The 22,109-nt window shown below is 42.2% G+C and overlaps 1 protein-coding gene across 3 annotated transcripts in view; it reads right to left on the bottom strand.

Annotated features, from left to right (window-relative positions):
* KEA3 (K+ efflux antiporter 3) overlaps nucleotides 1–6,946 on the bottom strand; it is a 126,744-nt gene extending 119,798 nt beyond the window's left edge. For 2 of the 3 annotated variants that reach the window (XM_087676787.1, XM_087676789.1), the window contains exons 1-2: nucleotides 6,406–6,946; nucleotides 6,152–6,310 (exon numbers count right to left, since the gene is read on the bottom strand). In XM_087676787.1, coding sequence (XP_087532913.1) covers nucleotides 6,152–6,213 — 62 coding nt within the window. In that variant the 5' untranslated portion in view covers nucleotides 6,214–6,310; nucleotides 6,406–6,946. Of the gene's footprint in view, nucleotides 1–6,151 lie in introns of all 3 variants that reach the window. The other variant, XM_087676788.1, reaches the window with a different exon arrangement.
* Nucleotides 6,947–22,109: the final 15,163 nt, after the last annotated feature.

Here is a 22,109-nt window from a genome sequence, read left to right as displayed (position 1 = left end):
CACTGGGACACAGTAGCCTTGTCCAAAGTAAGGCTGGGACATAGCATTATGACCAGAAGGTCCACTAGGCAATGCCATGGAGGCAAACTGTGGAGGCAACTGATCCACACTCGGGAGAGACTGAGTGGGATACCCAGGCTGCAATGATCCCGAAAGTGTGTATGAGGTAGGTGGAACACCACCCGGCCGAGGGAAGGATGAGGTCCTAAAGGATGTGCCTATGTTTCCATAACCCCCCGGAGTGATATGCAGAGCGACGTGAGGTGTCTGAAATGAAAATGTACTTTTTAGTAAAGTGTCAATGTCACTGCCCATACACAAGATTGTGTTTATGAGTCCAAGTCTCAATCTTGGAACCTAATTCACTTGTGTGACAATTTGTCTTTGTCAAGGTCAATGTATTCATGAGTTTCTTCTTCCTCTTTCAACCTCCATAGCTTTCACATCTGCCATGCTCTAGATCCCGCACATCTCGACATGGTATCAGAGCCCAGTCGGGCATGGCACTGCTCCTCCAGCTCCATTGTACTCTCGAAGTAGATGGAAAAGAAGGAAGGACAGAAGAAGAGTTACCTGGCTTTTTCTTATAATCCCCACAACATGTGTTAACATACAAGAAAACCTTTTCCGTAGTCAACAGACTGGACTCTTTCTTCCGCATGATCTCTACTAGTATATTGCAAAACAGAAGAGGTAAAAGAAGAAGGCATAAAAGACGAATCAAAAGTACCTTGCACAGAAGAGAACAGAAGAGTCTGAAAAAATGGAACAATCTCCAGATCTTACTCTCCAAGAGGGGGGCCCATCCTTGATGGAGGTCTCGACGGCCCTGCAACATCATCAAACTTACACGCAATATCTAAAGAGTGAAATCCATACATACCTTCATTTAGAAGCTTTTCTTGAAGGGCAATCCTTCGGTCGAGCTCCTCAATCTTTTTTTGTCGATAGGCTATGATCAATTTATATTCCTCAAAGGTCAGCTTGCCTATCTTTTCTTCCATGTACTCAGATGTTTCTCCCACCATGTCGAAACTTTGTGGAGCAAGCTGATCGGCCCACTCTCGCTCGATTCTCGGCATAGGCTGATCTGGAGACTGATTCGGTGTTGCTGTGTTCGAAGTCATTTGAACCTACTGTTGTTCTTGCTTCTTGCGAAGAGCTTTCAGATCAAAGGCCTAGGTTTCTCAGAGAGTATTAGGCTCTGATACCATGTAAAGAAAAATACCCTAACATAAACATAAACAGAAACCGTAGGACAAAGCACAGACTGATAATAAAAAGAACACAGTTAGGGTTAGGGTTAGAGTAACTTAGAGACAATGAACACAGTGAATAAATGAAATGATATAACTACTAATAATACGATGCTCATGCAGCAAACACACTATGCAGTGAATGAATACTGAACCTCGACCTCCTGTATCTCTAGGATCAGGGCAGGGCTAATGAGCTAGAGAGTGTCGTACTCCGAACGGATCCCGAATCGCACCAAGGCAGCCTCCGGATGTCGAACACCAATAAACGCAGTAATGAGAAGCTGGATCTGATGATGCAGACAGCAGTGAGAAGAGAGAAAGACTAAAAACGGAGCCTGCAGGAGAGAAATACTGAAAACGCAGGTAGGACAGCCTACAGGAGAGAGAAAGACTAAAAATGGAGCCTGCAAGAGAGAAATACTAAAAACGCAGGCAAGACAGCCTGCAAGAGAGAGAAAGACTGCAGCGATTGCAGACAAGAGAGAGAAAACTGTCAGGGCGGCAGCTGGAGTCTGCAAACGCAGCAGTTTGCTGGCGTGGCAGGCTGTATGACAGCAGTGCAGATGAACAGCAATCAGTCGCCAAGCAGAAACAGCAGCAATGAGCGTGCAGAGGGCTGGAACCAGGCACTAGACTGTAGGGAACAGTGATGGACAGCAAGGGCTGAGATGTCCTCCGTGACTGGGGTGTGGGCAGCAAGCTGGTAACACCTGAAACCTGCAAAAACGAGATTGTAAAAGAGTGGAGGGCTGGCTGCTAATTTATAGAAAATTAGGGTTCTAGATCCTCTCCCACTTAACTTTCTCGATCTGCTCTCCGTTTTAGGATTTTGGCTAAAATAAGCCTAAAATAAGCATGTTTTGGGGCTATTTAAGTGGCTAAGTGCATTTCTTAGCACAACACAGCCTTTCTTCTCAAATAGGGTGGTAAATAACCTAATTAAGCACTTAATTACAGCAATTAACAAATTTGTAGAATTGAAATGCACACTTTACCATACAGTCTTGAAGATTGGACAACCTGTTAACCCCAAAACTGGCGCCCTTTGCAGTATTTCTTTAACTTTTATTGTAAATGGATAAAGTTCAACTGAGATCTTCTAACTCCTCCACTAATCCAAGTACCCCTTGCTATCAAAATTGACCAACAAGTCTCTAAACCAATTTGCCCCTTGGTTTGCTTAGGGATTGGCCTTCATCTTGCTCTTTGAAAGACAAAATCAGCCCCAAATCTGATATTGGCTATAGCTGGCCTCTTGAATCTTCCTAAAATTCCTCAATTTCAGCTATTGGAACTCAGGTCCTATGACCTCAATTCTCAGCACATATCCCAAGACACCTATCACAGTAAACTAGGGTTTACAGCAAAGATGAAATCTCTTCCTCTAATTGCTCAAACTGCTGGAAAATGTTGAGATAACTTGAGACATGGCTAGGGAATGAGAGAGAGTGCTATAGAGAGAGAAATTTCAGAGTTTTATTGCGAGAAATGCTGAAAACCTACTTTTGTTCTGCTCACCAGCCATGGAAGCTATACCTACGGCTTAGGACCACCAAAAAGAATGTTACCCCATTCTATATGTTGTCATTTGCACCAGAAGGCCCTTGGGCTCCTGTCACCTGCTCCTGGAGGGCTCCAAACTACAGTCACATGCTATAGGACTGATCCCTAGTGGCTGCAAATCACATTAACAGTCTCTCCTTGCTCTCTAACAGCCTCCTCCTCTCTCACAATGGTTGAAATAGACTTCCACCAGCCCCTAAAAACGTTTTTTCCACTTGCATAGACAAGTTTTACCAAGTTGCAACCATCTAATCTCATTTTCCAACATTATCCATCTTATTAAATTAATTTTTAAAATATTAATTCTAAAAATTATTTTAATAATTATTCTAGCACTCAAAAAATCAATTTCACCAACCAACAATTAAATTGGCAAGGCCAATTTGTCTTTCGTGAGCAGTTATTGACTCTTAGACTGGCATTAATTAATTAATTAATACCTATTCTCTAATGTACACCACAAATGCTGATGAAGATGGAGCAATGACTACTCCAATGACTCGGACTCCTTCCTATTCTTCTCCTTTTTGTCTTCCTCCTTGTCGAGACAATCTTTCTTGCAATGTCCGGTTTCGCCACATATATGGCAAGTAGTGTTTTTCTCCTTCTAGGACTTGTCATGCTCCTTCTTCTTGTCTTTACCCTTCTTTTTATCCTCACAAGTCTAACCTGTAAGAGCCTCCAAAATGGATTTTTGAGGATTTTGGGCTTGGAAACGCTCCTAATTCAAAATCAAGGGAACAAGCTCTTTTCGCTTAATGGTGTTAGCAGGCTTTGAGATCATTAAAGAAGAGTACAAACCACCATACCGGTGCGGCAAATGTGACAAAAGAGTCGCAACCATTTCTTCTAAGGAGATCGTCTTTCTAGTATTTTGTATCTCCATCTACCATTAGCAGAGTTTCTTAATGGGATTCCTCATAGACACGGGCATGTTCAGGTCCACGGTCCACATCTATAACTCGAAAGAGACCCTTTCATAGATGCAATCCTATTATATCATTGATCAAGATCCAAATGTATCTAGCAAGCGCCCATACACTTGACGTGAGCAATGACAGCTAGTGTACATGAGAGGAATAAGAACGTGTTAATGCTATCATTCAACTTGCCCAATGTGTCACGGCCTTCTCCAACAAGAGAAGGGTTGAAGACTCCTTGACCGCTGTGCAATCAATGGCTTCAGTCACTACCTCCGCTAGATCACAAGACTCCAAGATAGCCTCCATCATCACTCGCCAAATGCTGTAATTTTCACCATCAAACTTCTTATCCTGAAGTAGAGTCAGAAGGACAAGGGCCGTGCCATCCATAATGGCCTGAAATTCCATGTTCACCTTGGAAGACATCCTACTCAGCTAGTGACTAACTCCGCATGTGCTAGGTGGCCCCCCTATCGCTCCAAAAATGTAGACGGATGAGATTGCCTTCACCCATTCACAAAAGAACTTTACCGTTGGAGGCGATAATAACTCAAATCTGCTCCAAAAAGCTAAAAGTGCAGACTTTCTTACACTTTGACAGCTGTTCCTGCACAAAAAACCAGCAGACAAGTCTCCGTTCAAACGCATCTTCACTTGCTCCAGCCATTTGATGTTGCACAGCACTCCCACTTGCATCCATATGCTGGAAACGTAGCCCTTGTGTCCCACCAAATCCTCCTCTTCAAGTCTGTCCACAGTTGATCAGCCTTGAACCTGCTCTGATACCATGTCAGAGTGCTGCGATACAGAAACGTGTGCTCAGACTGCTGAATAAACAGGGCAGAATGCTGAGGCCAAAGGCTGTGCACATATGACAGCCAGGAAACTCAAAACCTGTGCACACAATGATGGAGGACAGCAGCTGATGTGTGGACCTCCATCAGGCCAAAGGGGGAGGAAGATGATGCAGTTGGCCTGCCTAAAACAGGCTGGGCTGGTTGGCCTGCTGCCACATGCCAGTACTGACCCTGGCCAGCCCGATAGGCCCTGCCTGGCCTGTCAGGCCCAGCCTACGGCTGAGCCCGCCCACACCTGCTGCCTGTGATCTGCTGGCCACATGGCAGTAGTGGCTGGCCCGATAGGCCCTGCCTGGCCCATCAGGCCCAGCCAGTGGCTGAGCCTGCGCACACCTGCTGCCTGTGATCTGCTGGCCACTGCCTGCAACAGTGTCTGCCCTGCCCATACTGCCTGCCTAGACTGCCCACCCATCGAGGAGGACCGAGGTGCATTCTCTAACAGGTGAGTCTATACATACCGCCTTCTTGACACCTTTGGTTGACCTCCTTTGTAGCAGCCTAGTCTATAACAACGGATTTACTCCACTCTTCGAAATGATCGTACAGAAGACTACTATTGAGAAAGAAAGAGTGCACATACAAGCAAGTGGTACACTTTGATAAATTTTTTCATATCCAATATTCTTGTGCAGTTGCAAATTACAGAACTGGAGACAGGGATGAAATGCTCTGCAGTGGCAGCCATGAATTTCCAGCATGCATGTGGCGTGCCTTGAGGTAGGGTGTCTTTAGCAGCCCGGGCAAGCACTAGAAGGGCCACCCTATAGGGCACCACACCTCAGAGGGAAGCCCCATAGATCACCCAAGTGAAAAAGATGATGGGGGTCCAAGGAGTGCAGTGCCAGAGTGCAATACCAAAAGGATGATCACGCCCTATAGGCAACACAAAGGGACACAGGTTAAGCTACCAAAGATTTAGTCTAAATTACAAGCTGATTTGTTCAGGTCTAATACAGCCCAAATACACAATTTTAGACAATTAATTTCAAAAGATGGCCTGTTAGAAAACGTGGCTGTCCAGTTAGGCAAATCACAGAGCCTGCCCAATGGTGCAGCTATGATTTTCGATTATCAGTCATCTAGATTCATCTAGCAGCATGCATGTGATTCAGTGGTCTGGCACATGTGTTCCTGCATGTGGCCAACAGTACCACGAAGCCATGGACACAGCAATCACAAAGCCACGCACTAGGACAGTCAACAGTGCCAACACCTGAATGTGTTTAAATATGTGTGGACACAGACATCGCACGGAGGGGCATAAAGTTCAGTGTGCCCGCCCACAAGCAGGAGGTCCTCATTTCAATTGCTACAAAGCACACATCAGAACTCATCATCTGCTCAACACATGGCAAAGAGATGCCATATCACAGTCACGCTTTATATGTATATGCACAGCCCTGCACACTCACTTCGTTGTCATGGCACACACTGCAGTTACAAAGTCAAAGGATAGCTGCTCGGCCTAAACTGAGTCGTCAACCCTTGCACTTTTACATCATTGTCATGATGCACACTGCAGATACAAACTCAAAAGATGGTCACTCACCTGAACTGAGTGATCCACAGTTGTCCATTTGAAAGGTCCCTGGTGTGAAAAGGCTCCTGCATCGCCCACCATTACTCACTTTCCTCAAGAAAATAACAGTTGGCTGCATGCCTCTGCAATAATTGGATGAGCTGGAGTAATCAAGGACTGGATTGCATCCTGTAGAGAGTGCAAGCTATTTCATAAGTACGACCCGATGTTTATCGGACATACAAACTCCGGGTGGCAATTTTTTGGGTTTCCCAGGATAAAACCTTCTTGCCAAGTAGACAGTTTTATCTGGTAAGCGCCTTCTCTTTCAATTCAAGTAGGTAGGAGCGCACAATCTTCAAAACACTGTACCATGACTTGATGTCGATGCAGCAGACTGCAAGCAAGTCTCTATCAAATTGTCGGTGTCCTGATTCCAGACCCTGATTCTAATGCCAGCAACGCTTCTAATAGACACGGAATTCCTCTGTACGCTTCAGCTATGAGCCTTTGGCAGTTTGACGGAACTCCTCTGCAGAGTTCAGCTATGAGGCTTGGCAGTTTGATTCTGAGCTACAGCGGAATCCTCTGGAGAGATGCTTCTCGGGTGTGAGCTATAAATGCTACAATATCTTGTCTATAAGACGGAATCAAACTGCCAACACCTGTTGAACCTGTGCATGATAACCAACGCAAGCAAAGGGTGATAAGACAATTTGAAGGCGCATCATCACCGATCATCAATACAGGCTCTGGTTTTCACACGTGACACAAAAAACCATCCGAGCGTGGAAAAGTGGATAAAGCTCAACAGTCGTGCTCCTCTAGCCTCCACGTAAGCACTCTCCTCTTCTTAACCTAAGGCTCTCATCTTCCCCCACTAAGGAAAATTAAAATGTTTAGCCCCAGTTCCGAGGGGGGGGGAAAAACAACAAAAAACGGGATAAAGGGGTACAGGCCTTCTATCATTGTGCAAAAGAATGAATTACAACATTGCCAACCTTATCACCATATCATCCAAGCAACGTCAAGACAACAAAATGGTAAATCTCTCAATAGGTGAAGATCCCAAGGATGGACTCCCAAGCAGTCCAAAAAATTAAAACCCCATTTTTTAACTATTCCTCTAGCTCTCTCTCTCTCTCTATTAGTTGAGAGGAATTCTCTCTCTATAGCTAAAAGCCCTAAACATGTGTCCAAGTTCTTCCTAATGAATCCTTGCATACATACATCACAATAGATGTAGGAATTGGTGTTCCTAAAATTATGCATCCACAACAAGTGATGATAGTAGGTCATGACATACTCACCTCTAGCCTAGCCAAGGAAAAAGACGTATGCTAGTCACTCAGGTGCCCAGTCAAGAAGGATCACATTATATCAGTATTCTAGCGCCCAGCCAAGAAGGATCACATTGTATTCAATCAAGGCTAAGAGCAGACTAATTGCACACTTACTTTGAAGAGAGTGAGAGACGAGAGGGAGCTAGGCTCGAACCCTTTGCCTATAAGGTATAACCTCGGCTTTGGTCTCCTAAAATGGTGCTTGGTCAGGATCTAAGACCTTGATCCTAGGTAGTCATCATTTAGCTTTGTTTCTATTTCCATTTTTTGGAAAGCACTCAACAACAAATCATGCCCATCCATGCATCGCACAATGTTCACAACCATCCACCTATTTTCCATGCACACATCTAAGCATGTTGAATTATCTAACTAACATCCTGCCATGATATGAGACATATAAAAGAAGCTTCCTTAATTATCTCATTATAGTGGGTCTATTGAACACCTTTAATCATGATTAAAAAACAGTGAAAATAGCATTTTCCAAATAGAGTTCAAGTAACTTATATTTTACTATTTTCTAACTAAGACTATCGAGTTACTTCTACTTCATCTTGAAATTCTTCCAACCTTTGATATCTTGCCATTAGATATCCTCAACCCTAAACCAGGTCAATGACCCCTCTTTTCTTATTAGAGTCCCCCCCCCCACAGTACCCATCATCATGTACTATGGCCACAGAGGGTTTCTTCCTTATCGTAGGACTAGTCACAAGTATTACCTAATTGACTAGAACCCCACTAATTATTGTACTACCATAAGCACTAACCTTCCTTGCATGTTTGACCTCTTATTTAGGTGGCAATCTACAAAATAGATGATAATAACCAACCTAGTGTAAGCCATGATAATAAGACTCAGGAGAGAGAACAAGATGGCAATAATCACATCATAAACCATTTTCATGACACATCTTTTGGACACACTTGTAAAACCATATCTAGTTAAAGACATTTCTATCAAATGGTAAATCCACTTTGAACATCCAGCTTCCAGCTTGCAACATCTCAATGGCCAACATCAATCACAATATTTACTTTTATGCCTACACAAGAATACAATTCAAAACCATTGTAAATAAAGTATATGTATTTACAATAGCACATCCATGCACTTGTAAGGTTGATCTCTACAATCTACCACCAATACATGATCCCTGTCTTCAAACAATGGGATTCCGTACACATCACAGCATTACCATAGATAAAACATCACCCTCATGCATAACATAAGATATAATATCATAAAATCACTATATCATTACAGTTCTTTCAATGCCATGAGATACCATTGCATGGTCTCTATGCATGTGTATCAAATACTGTTGCATCCATACAAGCAACCAAAAGCATGTGGCATTGCTTAATCCTTATTTTAGAAAACAATACAGCACACACAAGCACGAGAGGTAATTCAAGTAACTGGCCTATCTCGCTGTCATGACTTTCCAAGTGCTATCATTGTGTAATTCTTATCTTATACAACAACTCTATCCTACATTCACAACATTACTTCCTATTGACTATTCTTGATAGCGCTATTACATACTCTCCTAGTATCCTAAAATTCCCAATACCTCTTAAGGAAACCCATCTCATGCACACACCTATTTCTTCTATCCTTCTTGATTCAAGAATGTCCTAAGCCACTTTCTGTTACACTCTTAAGTGCAATTCCTTTCTCTAATACGGGTAGTAGTCCTCCATCCAAGTCACATGCAAGTACTCAAAACCCTTAGATAAATCTATGGTTTGGTGCATATTCACATCCTAGCAAAAATCCTCGTATGTTATTTAGGAAGATGGTATATCAAAAAAAAAAAAACACCTAGAATCCTAGTGATGTCAATTAAGCAATACCTTATTTATTTGCCCAATTCCTACAACTTGTTTCTATTAATAGTAATGTTTCCAAGGCCTCACTTTTAGACATTCATAAGCTTGATTGTTATTTTTTAATTCATGTATCTTCATACTGCGTCATATAGGAGATCTTACTATTATTATCTAGAAGAGATCCTTATTTTACCTATTAATTATCTCTCTTGTCAATCCACATTAGTTTACCACACTATCCTATTTTTTTGGTTCCATCTAACACATCTACAGTAGCACATATTGCTATAAAGGAAAGCATTGTATGCATACATGTGCTAGTTCTATCATCTTGGTATGAAGATGCATCTTTGGTACTATCTAGATCTAGCTCCTACAGCTAGGCTCTTTCTCTTATTATAAACCTATCCATTGTTCTAACTATATTTTATAAAAGGTTTCAAGCATAAATCAAATAGGATTACACGAAAAAACATGGATTTGTTACAAATAATGCTCAACGTTCAGATTCTTGGCTGTATTTGAATAGGGTCCCGTGTGCATCTCTGTCACATTATAATAGTGTGGGAATGAAAGATAGAATTAAGAAGAGAAAGGTTTTGGATGTAGTGTCCTCACACACTTTGTTGATCACATGTCCTACATTCTTCAATTCTTCCATCACGTTCTTCATCTCTTCTTTTTTGCTCCTTTGTGTGTGTGTGTGTGTGTGTGTGTGTGTGTGTGTGTGTGTGTGTGTGTGTGTGTGTGTGTGTGTTCTCTATGTCTTTCTTATTCTCTTTCAGTTTCTCTCTCATTTCCATTTCTCTCTCTCTCTCTCTCTCTCTCTCTCTCTCTCTCTCTCTCTCTCTCTCTCTCTCTCTCTCTCTCTCTCTCTCTCTCTCTCTCTCGTGTGTGTGTGTGTGTGTATGTATTTATTTATGTATGTATGTGTCTCTATATATGTCTATGTCTTTATAATTTTATGTTTATATTTATATGTGCATGTGTGTATGCACGTATTGAGTGAGTGAGTGAGTGTGTGTGTGTGTGTGTGTTATAGCTTGCTTTATCCACCCCCAAGATGTAGTTGTATGAAGAGGGATGTTCCTTTCCATAATGGAAGAAGGAGAATAACATAAAATTTTTTAAATTGTCATTATTAATGGAGGAGGTCTATCACTTCATGTGATGAGGAAGGGGGTGTGATGCACTTGCACTTGTTCACTCACTCAACACGACATAGAAAGGTAACATGATATGTGAGAGCAAAGTATACTCTTGTATTATTCAATGAAAGAAATGGTACAACATAGGCATATCCTTGGACTACACCCTCGTGACACCACACATAAGAGAGTTCACCACTGGGTATAGGGAATCACACATAGAGTGGAAACCAAGCAAGGCTTAGAGTCACTACTATTCGCTATATAGGTGTTTCTGGTAGCAACGCCATGGTATAGCTACAAAGCCCTTACACTCACCTCTACTTCTGGATTGCTGTCCTCAGCAATCTAAGGGTAGAAGTTATTGACTCGTCCGAGGTCTTAACACAGCTTCTTCTAATAACCTAGCCAATGTCTACTGGTCTAGGATTTTGATACATTAGCGGGGTCTTAATGCAACCTTAACTATCAGATTGGTCAGTGTCTATAGCACTACAGCTTGGGGATCTTAACATAACTTTTCCTATCAAGCTAGTCAATGTTTGCCCAACTAGATTGCTTTGTTGCTTTTGGTTTATTCTTGCTACCATGCAGATTCACCCTTGACTCAATTACATTTGAGGAGTGGAGGCGTTATTAGGCCTATGATAAGTCAAGTGATGACTCAAGGGGCATTGGAAGAATTGTTGGGATTCTCCTTGAGCCAGGTGGCGAAGGTGTCGTTGCCACATTCGCGGGCCTCTGCTTCCAAAATCCAAGTGGCTTCTTTGAGACAACTTCCTTTCCACTTGGTGAGGTACTTGGGGTACCTTTTGTGTTCCTGGAGCTAGAGAAAGGCTTTTACTTCAAAGGGGTCATTAGAGTGAAGCTATGGAATGTGCCACCCCCATTGGTTATTGGGGTAGAACATGCGCAGAAGATGGGAATGAAATGCATTATGGACACAAATGCTTTCTAGCAGGTCAAGCTTGTATAATAGTTTTTTAGGACTTGAGTGATAGGGAAGGATCCATAGTAGCAGTGATTGAATTTGGGACTCATATTCTTTGTTTGGGAGAGACATATGCTTGGAGTTGACGAGGACCATGTCTCCCTTGGTAAAGAGTACTACCTTTCGCTTCCTGTTGGCATGTTCTGTCATGGTGATTTTGCTCCTTTCTAGACTCTGCTTAGCTGCTTCATTGCGGTCTCTTCATTTCTTTAAAAATTCTTTTATATCCCGATCTTCAGTTTTGGCAGCTCTTGAGGCTAAGGTAAGGGGTGTGATGGCTTATTTTCCTACATCTAAATCAAAGGGTGTGTAGCCCATGCCACAGTGGATTGAGCAATTATAGTGAAACTCAAGCACATCAAGGTACAAGGCCCAATCTTTTTTATCCACTCGAGTATAGCTCCTAAGATAGTCTTCAATGCCTTGCTTCACTCTCTGTTTGTCCATTTGTCTCGAGGTGGAAGGAGGATGAGAATCTCAATTGTGTTTCCAGAGTCTTAAAGAGTTCCTTCCACATGTCACTCATGAATCTATCGTCTCTATTTAAGAGGATGGCTAAGGGTAAGCCATGCAGCTTGAACATGTGCGTGAAGAAGAGGTGGGCTACCTCCTTAGCATTTAATGGTGGCTTAGCAATATGAAGTGAGCTTGCTTAACAGTATGAAGTGAGCCGGCTAGGTATTGGAATTGGTTGAAGTAATCCTATTGGCTTGGAGCGTGGTGCCTTCATGAGTTGGCACATAGGACACGTCTTTATATAGTATATGACTTCTTCCTTCATATTTGGCCACAAGAATTGCTTTTTGAGTGCTTCAAGTGTCTTGCTTTATCCCTTATGCCCACCTAATTTCCCATCATGCACTTCATGTAATATGACCTTCAATTATGAAGACATCTATTTTGGGCTAGAAGACCCTATCCATTAGGCCACAAAAGGTGCCTGGCCCATTACTCAATCCAAAATCTAGGACGAGCCATTCAAAGCTTCCATATTAGATACGAAAGGCTGTTTTGGGAATGTCTTATTCTGCTATATGAATTCGATGGTATCCTAAACTAAGGTCTATACAACTAAAGTATTTGGCTCCATGTAGTCTATCTAAGAGGTCTTCAACTAAGGGGATGGGATACTTATTCTTGATGGTGATCTTATTAAGGGCCCTATAGTCTACACATAGTCGGAGTCCCCCATCCTTCTTCTTGACTAACAATACTAGGGCGTCGAATAGGGATTTGTTGGGTAGGATGAAAGAGGTCTTCAACTAAGGGGATGGGATACTTATTCTTGATGGTGATCTTATTAAGGGCCCTATAGTCTACACATAGTCGGAGTCCCCCATCCTTCTTCTTGACTAACAATACTAGGGCATCGAACAAGGATTTGTTGGATAGGATGAAACCTTGCTCTTCCAATTCATGTAGTTGTTTCTTCAACTCCATGAGTTTAGTGTAACTCATACGATAGGGGGCTTTAGTCGATGGGACTGCCCCTGGGATTAGTTCGATCTTGCGGTCCACTTCTCTTTTGGGAGGTAGGCCTTTCGGTAGTTCCATTGGCATCACATCCTTATACTCCTCAAGTATTGCTTCCACTTCTATATTGCCAACTTGGGGTTCGAGCCTCTTGGTGACTTCTTACCGAATCGTGCATAAGTATACCATGTCTCCATGGTTTACTAATTTCTCCACTTGTTTGGCACTACAAGTCATCATGCGAGGCCTAATATTGGTAACCTAGTGAGGCAATGCTTGGGTTGGTGCTCCTAGCTTGTTAGCACCTGGTTTCGCCATTTGGCATGAGACTCCAAGCTTGTTCTCTTTCATTAGCACTTTGATTGATGTCTTGCCTAGTAATTGCATTCTTTCACAGAGTACTCTAATGCCCTCTCCTTGCATATCCAACATCATCTCATTAACTCCCTTTGTTGGGAGTAAAGGCGCCTCTGCCTAGTCGCCCGTGTATTACTACATTGGCAGTACCTGCCACTGCACATTGCAGGTGGCAGGCACTTGTCACCATCACTTTATTCTTTATTCTTTTAGTGATAGTTTGAATAAAGGAAGGTTCGGTCACACATTGTGACTGTTGGAGTTCCCATTTGTGTCTCTCTCTCTTCTTGCTCTTGCTCTCCACCATAGCTCACTTCCAAGCAAGCTTCGATCCTTCTCACCTTTCAACTGGTATTAGAGCTTTGAATTAGAGCTTGATCATGGAGCTTGGCCTGTCATTACTTCAACCTGGATTGAAGACCTAGAGCTTGGAGCTTCAATGCCAGCCATGGTTTCTTCCCCCCGAGGTAAGATTTCATCTCCCGCCTCTCCCCGACCCTCATAGGCTCTTTGTAGGTGTTTCTTGGCTTCATTGGGCACCTTGTGTGCCCCCATTTTCCCTCTTATCCTCGGCTCCTCCTGTATTACACCAAATAACTCCATCAATCTCCCCCTCTTCTCAGTTCAACGAGAGGCTTGGATTGAAGTAAGATCATCTAAGAGCAAGGCGAATCACTCATGGCATCTCTGGTAGCCTCTCTGGACCTCAAAGATCAAATCACCAACATCAGATTGCATCTTGAAAGCTTCTAGATTGCTGATTTGCCAAGATATCCTCCATAAAAAGCTCCTCTTCTCAGCTCACATTTTTTTGCGCCTGTTTCAAAATCTAGCTCAAAAATCCCATTTTTTCTCATATCTCGGGCATTCGGAACCCGATTTAGGCAAGGTAAGAGTCTAACTTGGGGTTTTGGCATGCTCTGAATGCGATACTGATGCCAGATCTGCCAAATTTTGATCCCAAATTTTTTTGCAATAGATCTAGTTGATATACATCGAGAAAATGTCATGCTCTTAGCTTATGTGATGCTCCCGAGGCTTAGTATTTGATGCCCAGATACTTTGGGGATGTTTGCCCAATGTTTTGACATGCTTTGGGACTTGGTTTGAGCTTCCATAGCTCGATTTACGCAGGGATTTATTGCTATACATTGTTTGGGCAGCAAGGTTTTATCAGGGACGGCTTATGCATAATGCTCTTTATTGACATTCAGGTGTCATGTTGGATGTATTGATGCTTGGTCATCATGGTTTATGCTTGGATATGCTATTTGAGAGCTATTGAGCCTTGATTTGGATGTGGACACTTCGTTGTTGGTTGGGATTTACACTATCTTGGTTGACAGGTTATTTTACCTCCAATTTGGTTATGCCTATTGGTTTCGGGCTATGTCTTTGGGATATGCAATGAAGTATTGACCTTCGGGGTATGAATCGAGCTTGTCTTTGGTTCTGGATCTTCATTTGAGCTTGAGCTCAGCTTTGGAATGCATTTGATGCTCCGTCTTGGATGTACATATGGCATGTATATTACCTATGTCTGACTGGTCTTGACATGCTTGGCCTATGCCATTACTACATGCTACTTACATTGTTTGGAGCCGATTGCTACTAGTGCCTAGTCTTGGCTTGCATCTGGCTTCCGGGAACTTACTTGGGATATTTCTTGGCTTGCCAGAGTTGTATTTGGGATACAGTTGATGTCTATGGATGCTCTAATTGGAGGCTACATAGCCTATATGCTCATGATGTCTGGTCTTGGATCTTTCGTCATTGGTGCTCTCATATGCCCTTCTTGAGCTTCTTGGCTTGATCCATATGGCTTTTGTGCTAGTGGGAGCATCGTTGGATGTTTGACAGACATTGAGCAAGTAGTTTATGCTATTGAGCTTTGAGTCTTCTGAGACTGGGATCTTCTTCACTTGGATGTAGTATGGTTGATATGCTATGGTCCGCATACATGTACTTGGGCTGATTTGGGCTTCGCACTCCCTGAGCATACACCTCTTTGTGTTAGGTCTTTGCAATACTTTGCCCTATTACACAGGGGGTGTGTCGGCCTACTGACGGATTTGTTTGACATGCTTGGGTGTTTGCTCGATGTCCGTACGATTGTCATATGCTGATTTATGCCCGCTTGATGCTGGTTATGCTTTGACAGTCAGTGGTTGACTTGGTGCATTGATTTTGCCTACAGTTTGCTCTCATTGTACCTGACTGTAATTTATTACAGCAAGCAGTTATGTATGGACAGATGTGGAATTTTCATGCTAAATCATCCTGATTTTATGTACTTTTGATGGTACTTGGTGGGCAGCATCATTAGCTATTAGTTCGTGGTCATTTTGCCTTGGTTTTGGTGGTATTTTTTGGTTGTTTACAGCAAAAAACAACAAGTCGTTTTGAACTATTTGCATTGTTTTGGATTGCATTATGGGTTCTTCTTCCATTGATAGTGCTATCTTCAACATCACTAAGCTTGATGGTACGAATTATGCCTATTGGAAGAGCCAAGTTTGGCAGGTATTGGTGCAGAAATCGCAGATAAAGCCACTAAGGATGCATGGCGAGCAGCCTAAAACTATGACTGATGACGAATGGGATGAGTTTGATGAGTTATGCAAGTCCACCCTCATCTTGTCTCTCACTGAACATGTGCATTACAATGTGGTTGAGGAAGCATAGAGTGCTTGGCAGCTTTGGGACAAAATTAAGAACCTCTATGACAAGAAAATTCCAGCAAGTCAGATGTATTGGTTGAAGCAGCTTATGGACCTGTGCATGAAGGAGATTATGATAATGTCTACTCATTTGAGCCAGTTCCATGCTATTCTCAAGAACTTGACTTCGTAGGGTACCTAAACTGATGAGGTTATTCCATTGTTTTTGCTTGGACTCTAAGTGAGACATGGGATGTATTCTGCACTGCCTTATGTGCTTCTCGTACTATTTTGAACTTGCCTAATGTAGAGAGTGCTCTTCTGCAGGAAGAGATCAACTGTAAGAACTTGGATGCCTCTCGTGTGTTGCATGCTTTGACTGTTAGAGGCAGAGATGGTAATGGCAAGAATGATCGTGGAAATGGCCGTGCAAAGACTCGCAAAAGTCTAGGTCTAAGTCGCATGGTAAGTCGTGCAGCAAGTCTCTGGGAGAAATGCTAATATGACATGTCATCATTGCGGAAAAAAGGGTCATATACGCCCACAATGTCATGAGTTGTGCAATGAGAAGCGCAAAGAGAAGGGGAAAGACAAAGTACAGGAAAAGTCTTTTGATCGCAGCATTATACCTGCAAAATCCAGTGTGAAAATCGAGGAGATAAATGTCATGCAGACAGATGACTTTGATGAGGAGTACATACTTGTAGCTAGTTCTTGTGATGCTACGTCATTGACTGATGTTCACTCTATGTATGCGTAGTGATGGCTTTTGGATTTTGGTGCTTCATTTCATGTTACACCATGCCGTGAATGGTTCCACTCCTACCGCACTATCTCTTGTTCAGCTCTCTTGGGTGATGATAGGTCACTTGCTATTGTTGGCATTAGGGATGTACGGCTGCAGTTCTCTGCTGGCAGCACTTTTCTGTTACAAGATGTACATCATGTACCTGCGCTTACATGCAATCTTATGTTTGCAAGGCAGCTTGATGATGCTGGGTTTCATGTTTCTTTTGGGGATTCTGCCTGGAAGATCACTCGTGGCAGACTTGTGCTTGCTAGAGGTGCCAAAGCTAGCAGCCGCTATCCTCTTGTGGTTGATGGGTCCTCTGTTGACCATGTTTTGTCAGTGGATTCGATCCCACATGTATCTCTTTGGCATGCCCATTTGGGCCATATGTCCTTGAAGGGAATGAAAATGCTTTCTGGTTTGCATTACTTATCGCCCCTTGACTACGCATGTTTTGATTCATGTGAGCATTGTCTTTATGGCAGACAGACTAGGAATACACATAAGAAGTCTGGTAGGACACACATGAGTAAGCCCCTAGAATTGGTACATTTGGATGTCTGTGGGCCCATGCCCTATTAATCTATGGGTGGTGCAAATTATTTTGTGACATTCATTGACGATTTTTTGCATAAAGTCTGGGCTTATCCTATTAAGCTTAAGTCTAATGTCTTGGCTGTATTTCAGAGATGGCTTGCATTTGTTGAAAACCAGATTGGGCATAGGTTGAAATGCCTTAGGACTAACAATGGGGGAGAATATGTGCCATGTACTTTTGAGAAACTATGTGACGAGAGGGGTATTAAGCGTCAATTGACCGCCCCCTATACCCCACCCTAGAATGGTTTGGCTGAGCAGATGAATAGAACCATCCAAGAGCGTGTACGCAATATGCTTAGCCATGTAAGCTTACCACAGAGCTTTTGGGCTGAGGCAGTCAATACAACCGTGCATATCATAAATAGATCACCTTCTAGTGGTTTGGATTTCCTGGTTGTAGAGGAGGTATGGACTGGGAAACCTCCATCTTATGCGCATCTACGTGTCTTTGGATGTGAGGCATTCTGCCATGTGCCCAAAGACAAGCGTACTGAGTTGGATCCTAAGAGTGTCAAATGCATTTTCCTTGGCTATGAGGATGCAGGCGAGATGGGTTACTGCCTCTAGGATCCGCAAGCACAGAAAGTCATCCGCAGCCATGATGTAGTCTTCCATGAAGATAAGATGCATAGGTAGCCTGAGAAGGTGGTAGATATACACAAGGTTATATTCCAGGAGGAGCCACGTGCTCCTGCACAACCAGTTGGACTGCCTGCAATAGCAGTTGGTACACATGGCCGGGGTGTTGCATCGGCCGCAGATCCTGCCGTGAGATGGTCTACTAGAGATAGACGTTCACCTGATAGATTTGAGCCCTCGATGCATTATGTCTTGGTTACAGATGCAGGAGAGCCTCTCTCTCACCTATGATGAGGCTATCCACAGGGGTGATAGTCACTCCTGAGAGAGGGCTATGTAGTCTGAGATAGAATCCCTGCATAAGAATATGACTTGGGATTTGATACTATACCTACGTTGCATTCGGATTCTATGTGTGCTATTCAGTTAGCCAAGAATCCGGTCTTCCATGCGAAGACAAAACACATTGAGGTGAGGTATCACTTCATACGTGGGGTCATGGAGGACAATTTTGTTGACCTTGTGAAGATCTCCACTGATGAAAATCCTGTAGATTTGCTCATGAAAAGCCTCACTACTGAGCGCTATGTCTTCCTCAGGAGATTAATATGCGTTGGATGGGATGACGTTTTTCCTCATCCTATTGTACATGTCTACATTGTACTGTCTTTTCTTTTTCTTTTCACTCCTCACTAGGACAGATTAACCTTTAAGTGGGAGGTTATTGGGGGTAAAGGCACCTCTGCCCAGCCGCCTGTGTATTACTACACTAACAGTACCTGCCACTACACACGGCAGGTGGTGGGTGCTTGTTACCATCACTTTATTCTTTATTCTTTTAGTAACAGTTTGAATAAAGGAGCCTGGTCACACATTGTGATTGTTGGAGTTTCCATTTGTGTCTCTGTCTCTTCTTGCTCTTACTCTCCGCCATAGCTCAAGCTTCGATCCTTCTCACCTTTCACCCTTCCCAAACATTGCAATGACATACTTGTTATAGAACTCCATGCCTAAAATTACTTCGAAATCGTCCATGGAAATGACTAAGAAGTTTAGTTTGGCTTTCCATTTCCCTGCTTCCACTTGTATTTGCAAAGACCTATTTGACTTCCTTGGCTTCTTCTTGTGCAAAGGTTAATGTTAACCCTTATGGGGGGGCTTAGACAATTTGAGTCCATGTTTGGTTGCACAATCTAGGATGATGAAGTTATGGGTGGCTCCTATGTCTACCATGATGGCTTGATCCCCTTCACTCACTCTGCCTTTGAGGTATAAGAATTGGGTTGCTGCTATATGGGTTGCCATGCATTAGGAATAAGCACTAACTATCCCCACCCTTAGGTGGTCTAAGCTCTCCTCGCTTCCATTGGGGATTTCCTAGATGTGTGGGGGTTGCGGCTCCTTTCCTCCATATGCACTAGTGACTTCTACTCTAGACCCACTTGATTAGGTTGTGTAGTCCATGGGGCACTTGTTTTGATAGTGGGGTCCCCTGTATTTGAAACATCTAATCTATGTGGTTGGGCCTTGGGATCTCCACCATGATGTATTTGCCAAGAGCTTTTATAAGAAGTGTGTTTGGTGGGATGTTAAAGATTATGTCATGCAATGTTTACCATACAACGAAATAAAGATTGCATACTTCTACTCAGTGGTCTGCTTCAACCATTGCCCATTTGTTAAGGAAAGTGGATTGATATAAACATTGATTTTATCATAAGATCACCTACTATGAAGCATGGATGAAATATCATTTATATGGTTGTGGATAGGTTAACTAAATCAATCCATTTCATCCCAATTAAGACATAATTTTTTGTTAAATAAGTTATTGAATAATTGATGAAGGGTGTTTTTAAGCTCCATCGAATGCCATTAAAGATATTTTTTGATCGTGATACTAAGTTCACGAGAAACTTTTAGTGGAGTTTATTCTCTTCTATGGGCACCCAATTGACTCCTAGCATGGCATATCACCGCTACATAGATGGGCAAATAGAGCATTTCAATAAGTGGCTGGAAGTCTATCTTTGTCACACTTTTGTCATGATACTCAAGCCTCTTGGGACAATGCCTACATTCGGCTGAATTTTCTTACAACAACACTCACATGAGCATTGACATATCACAATTTGAAGTACTTTATAGTTGTGATATCCTGACTTTGATTTAAAATCTTTTTGACTTCTCGCAAAATGGACTTGAAGAACTCTAAAATAATTAAATAGAGAATATCTCAAGCAACAAAAAAAATCGAGGGTCGTAACCCAATATTTTTTTTTGGATTAACAAGGACTGTAGCTACCCATCATGGAAGTTACCAAGTGAACGAGAGTTATGAGCCATATTAGTCATTAGTGTCGGTGTGTATAGTACAGATGGTCCAAAAATACTAGATTTTTGGACAAAACTAGCATATTTTTGATATTTTGAATATTATTTATTGTAAATATCCTAAAAAATCTATAAAAACTTCTAGAATAGGGTGTCATGTAAAAAAAGCAAGTGGGGTTTTCAGCCAGTTTTGGAGATTTAATGCAAAAAGAAAGATTGTGAAATCGTGCGCGTCACGATTGCAACTTACAGTAGCAAACAATACTCCAAAAAAGGAGAAGAAGAATGAGTGATCTGGAAGATTTCTGAGCAGGTGTCTTGGAGTTTTACCCTCATTTAAAAGCCAATGGAACCATCAGATTTGTGATTTGAGCATCAAATTACATCTTGGAAGCTTCAGATTGCTGATTTTGCCAAGATCCCCTCCATAAAGAGCTCTTCTCCTTAGCCACAACTCTTCTTTTCTAATTTAGCTATAAATAAGAGACATGGGGAGCGGTTTAGGGAGGCACAAGGAGACCTCGAGAGGCTATGAGAGAGAGGTAGAGAGAGGGAGGTAGAAGGATACTCCTCTAAGAGACTGTAAGACGGAGATAATATATATATATAGAGGGAGGGAGGGAGGGAGAGAGAGAGAGAGAGAAGATATTCGGAGAGGCTGCAAAGGAGAGAGTAAGCTCAGCCCCCTGTCTCGGAGCCATCTTCTCTTACACGCTCCCATCCCAAATTCATTCCTCCTTTTTTGTCTCTTGAATCCACATGCGAATGGAATATTGAGTGTGGTGAACGCAAGTAAAAGCAAATACAAAATTCCCAATGTCGTCGTGCCAAACCAGGTTATTCAAGTTTAAAAAATAGGCTATTATTTTCATATCACCACATAAAATAATAACATTTTTACCTAAATTTTACATAAAATATTAGTTTTTGCATTAAATGGTACAAGATCTACTTGTTAGATTGCATGGTCATCATCCATATAAGAGTTAAGTACAAAAAATATTAGCTTTCATATTTTTCATTGACAGGAATTGACAGTTTTATCTAAAGAGCATATTGATACATGTATAAATGATTAACTGCTATGGTTTGTAGTTAGATTAATCAAGATTATAATTTGTAAGATCATGATGGAAATAGTTAGACTATATGCGCACTTGAGATTAATAAAATAACTTGATATATTGTCAACGCGACAAGGTTAAGGTTGATTGATACTTGTTATGAAAAGTGAATGTCTATTTAAGGGTCTTGTAAATCATCTCGTTAAATTATTATCCCAATATTTTTTTCTAAAGGGAATTCGCTTATGTTGGGTAAGTTAGCCCCAAATAGGAAATTCATGTCTTGCTTAACATGTTGTAAGAGATGTACTCAACACTTCTTTATGGGGAGGAGAATCCTCATTAGAATGTAAGGTTACCTTAGGATAAGATTTACCTTGGCTATGGAAGTTGTGAACTGCACGATGGTGTGATTGTCATTGTTTGAAAGGATTGTTTCTATTTGCTAGAATCTAGATCTCTGATTAAAAAAATTGAGAAACAGGATAAAAGGAAAGATCGCGCTAGGTGCTCCCAGGCTAGGTGCGAGATCCTACTCCTAGGGGGTCATGGTTATCACTTCAAGAGGCTTAGACCGGCTCCGTAGTAGCAAAGGGTCTGTCCATAGGGATAGCCTCAGGCAGTAGGAAATGTGGGTGCCAGGGGGGGCTCTGGCCGTAAATTCCACATTACTCCTAGAATTTGAGGATCCCCTTCGTGACCCAAGATGGGATCCTAGAACCCTAAATACTAGTTACAAGGGTGAAATCTTGGTGGATAGAATAACCTTGTGGAATTTTGTATATCTTGTGCAGCGTTGGAAAGATGGAA

This window comes from Lygodium microphyllum, chromosome 4, assembly GCF_053477565.2.
Source record: "Lygodium microphyllum isolate KBCC chromosome 4, Lygodium_microphyllum_v1.1.10, whole genome shotgun sequence".
Classification (NCBI taxonomy): Eukaryota; Viridiplantae; Streptophyta; class Polypodiopsida; order Schizaeales; family Lygodiaceae; genus Lygodium; species Lygodium microphyllum.
The sequence above is the reverse complement of the archived record's forward strand: the minus strand, read 5'-3'. Positions and strand labels throughout refer to the sequence as shown.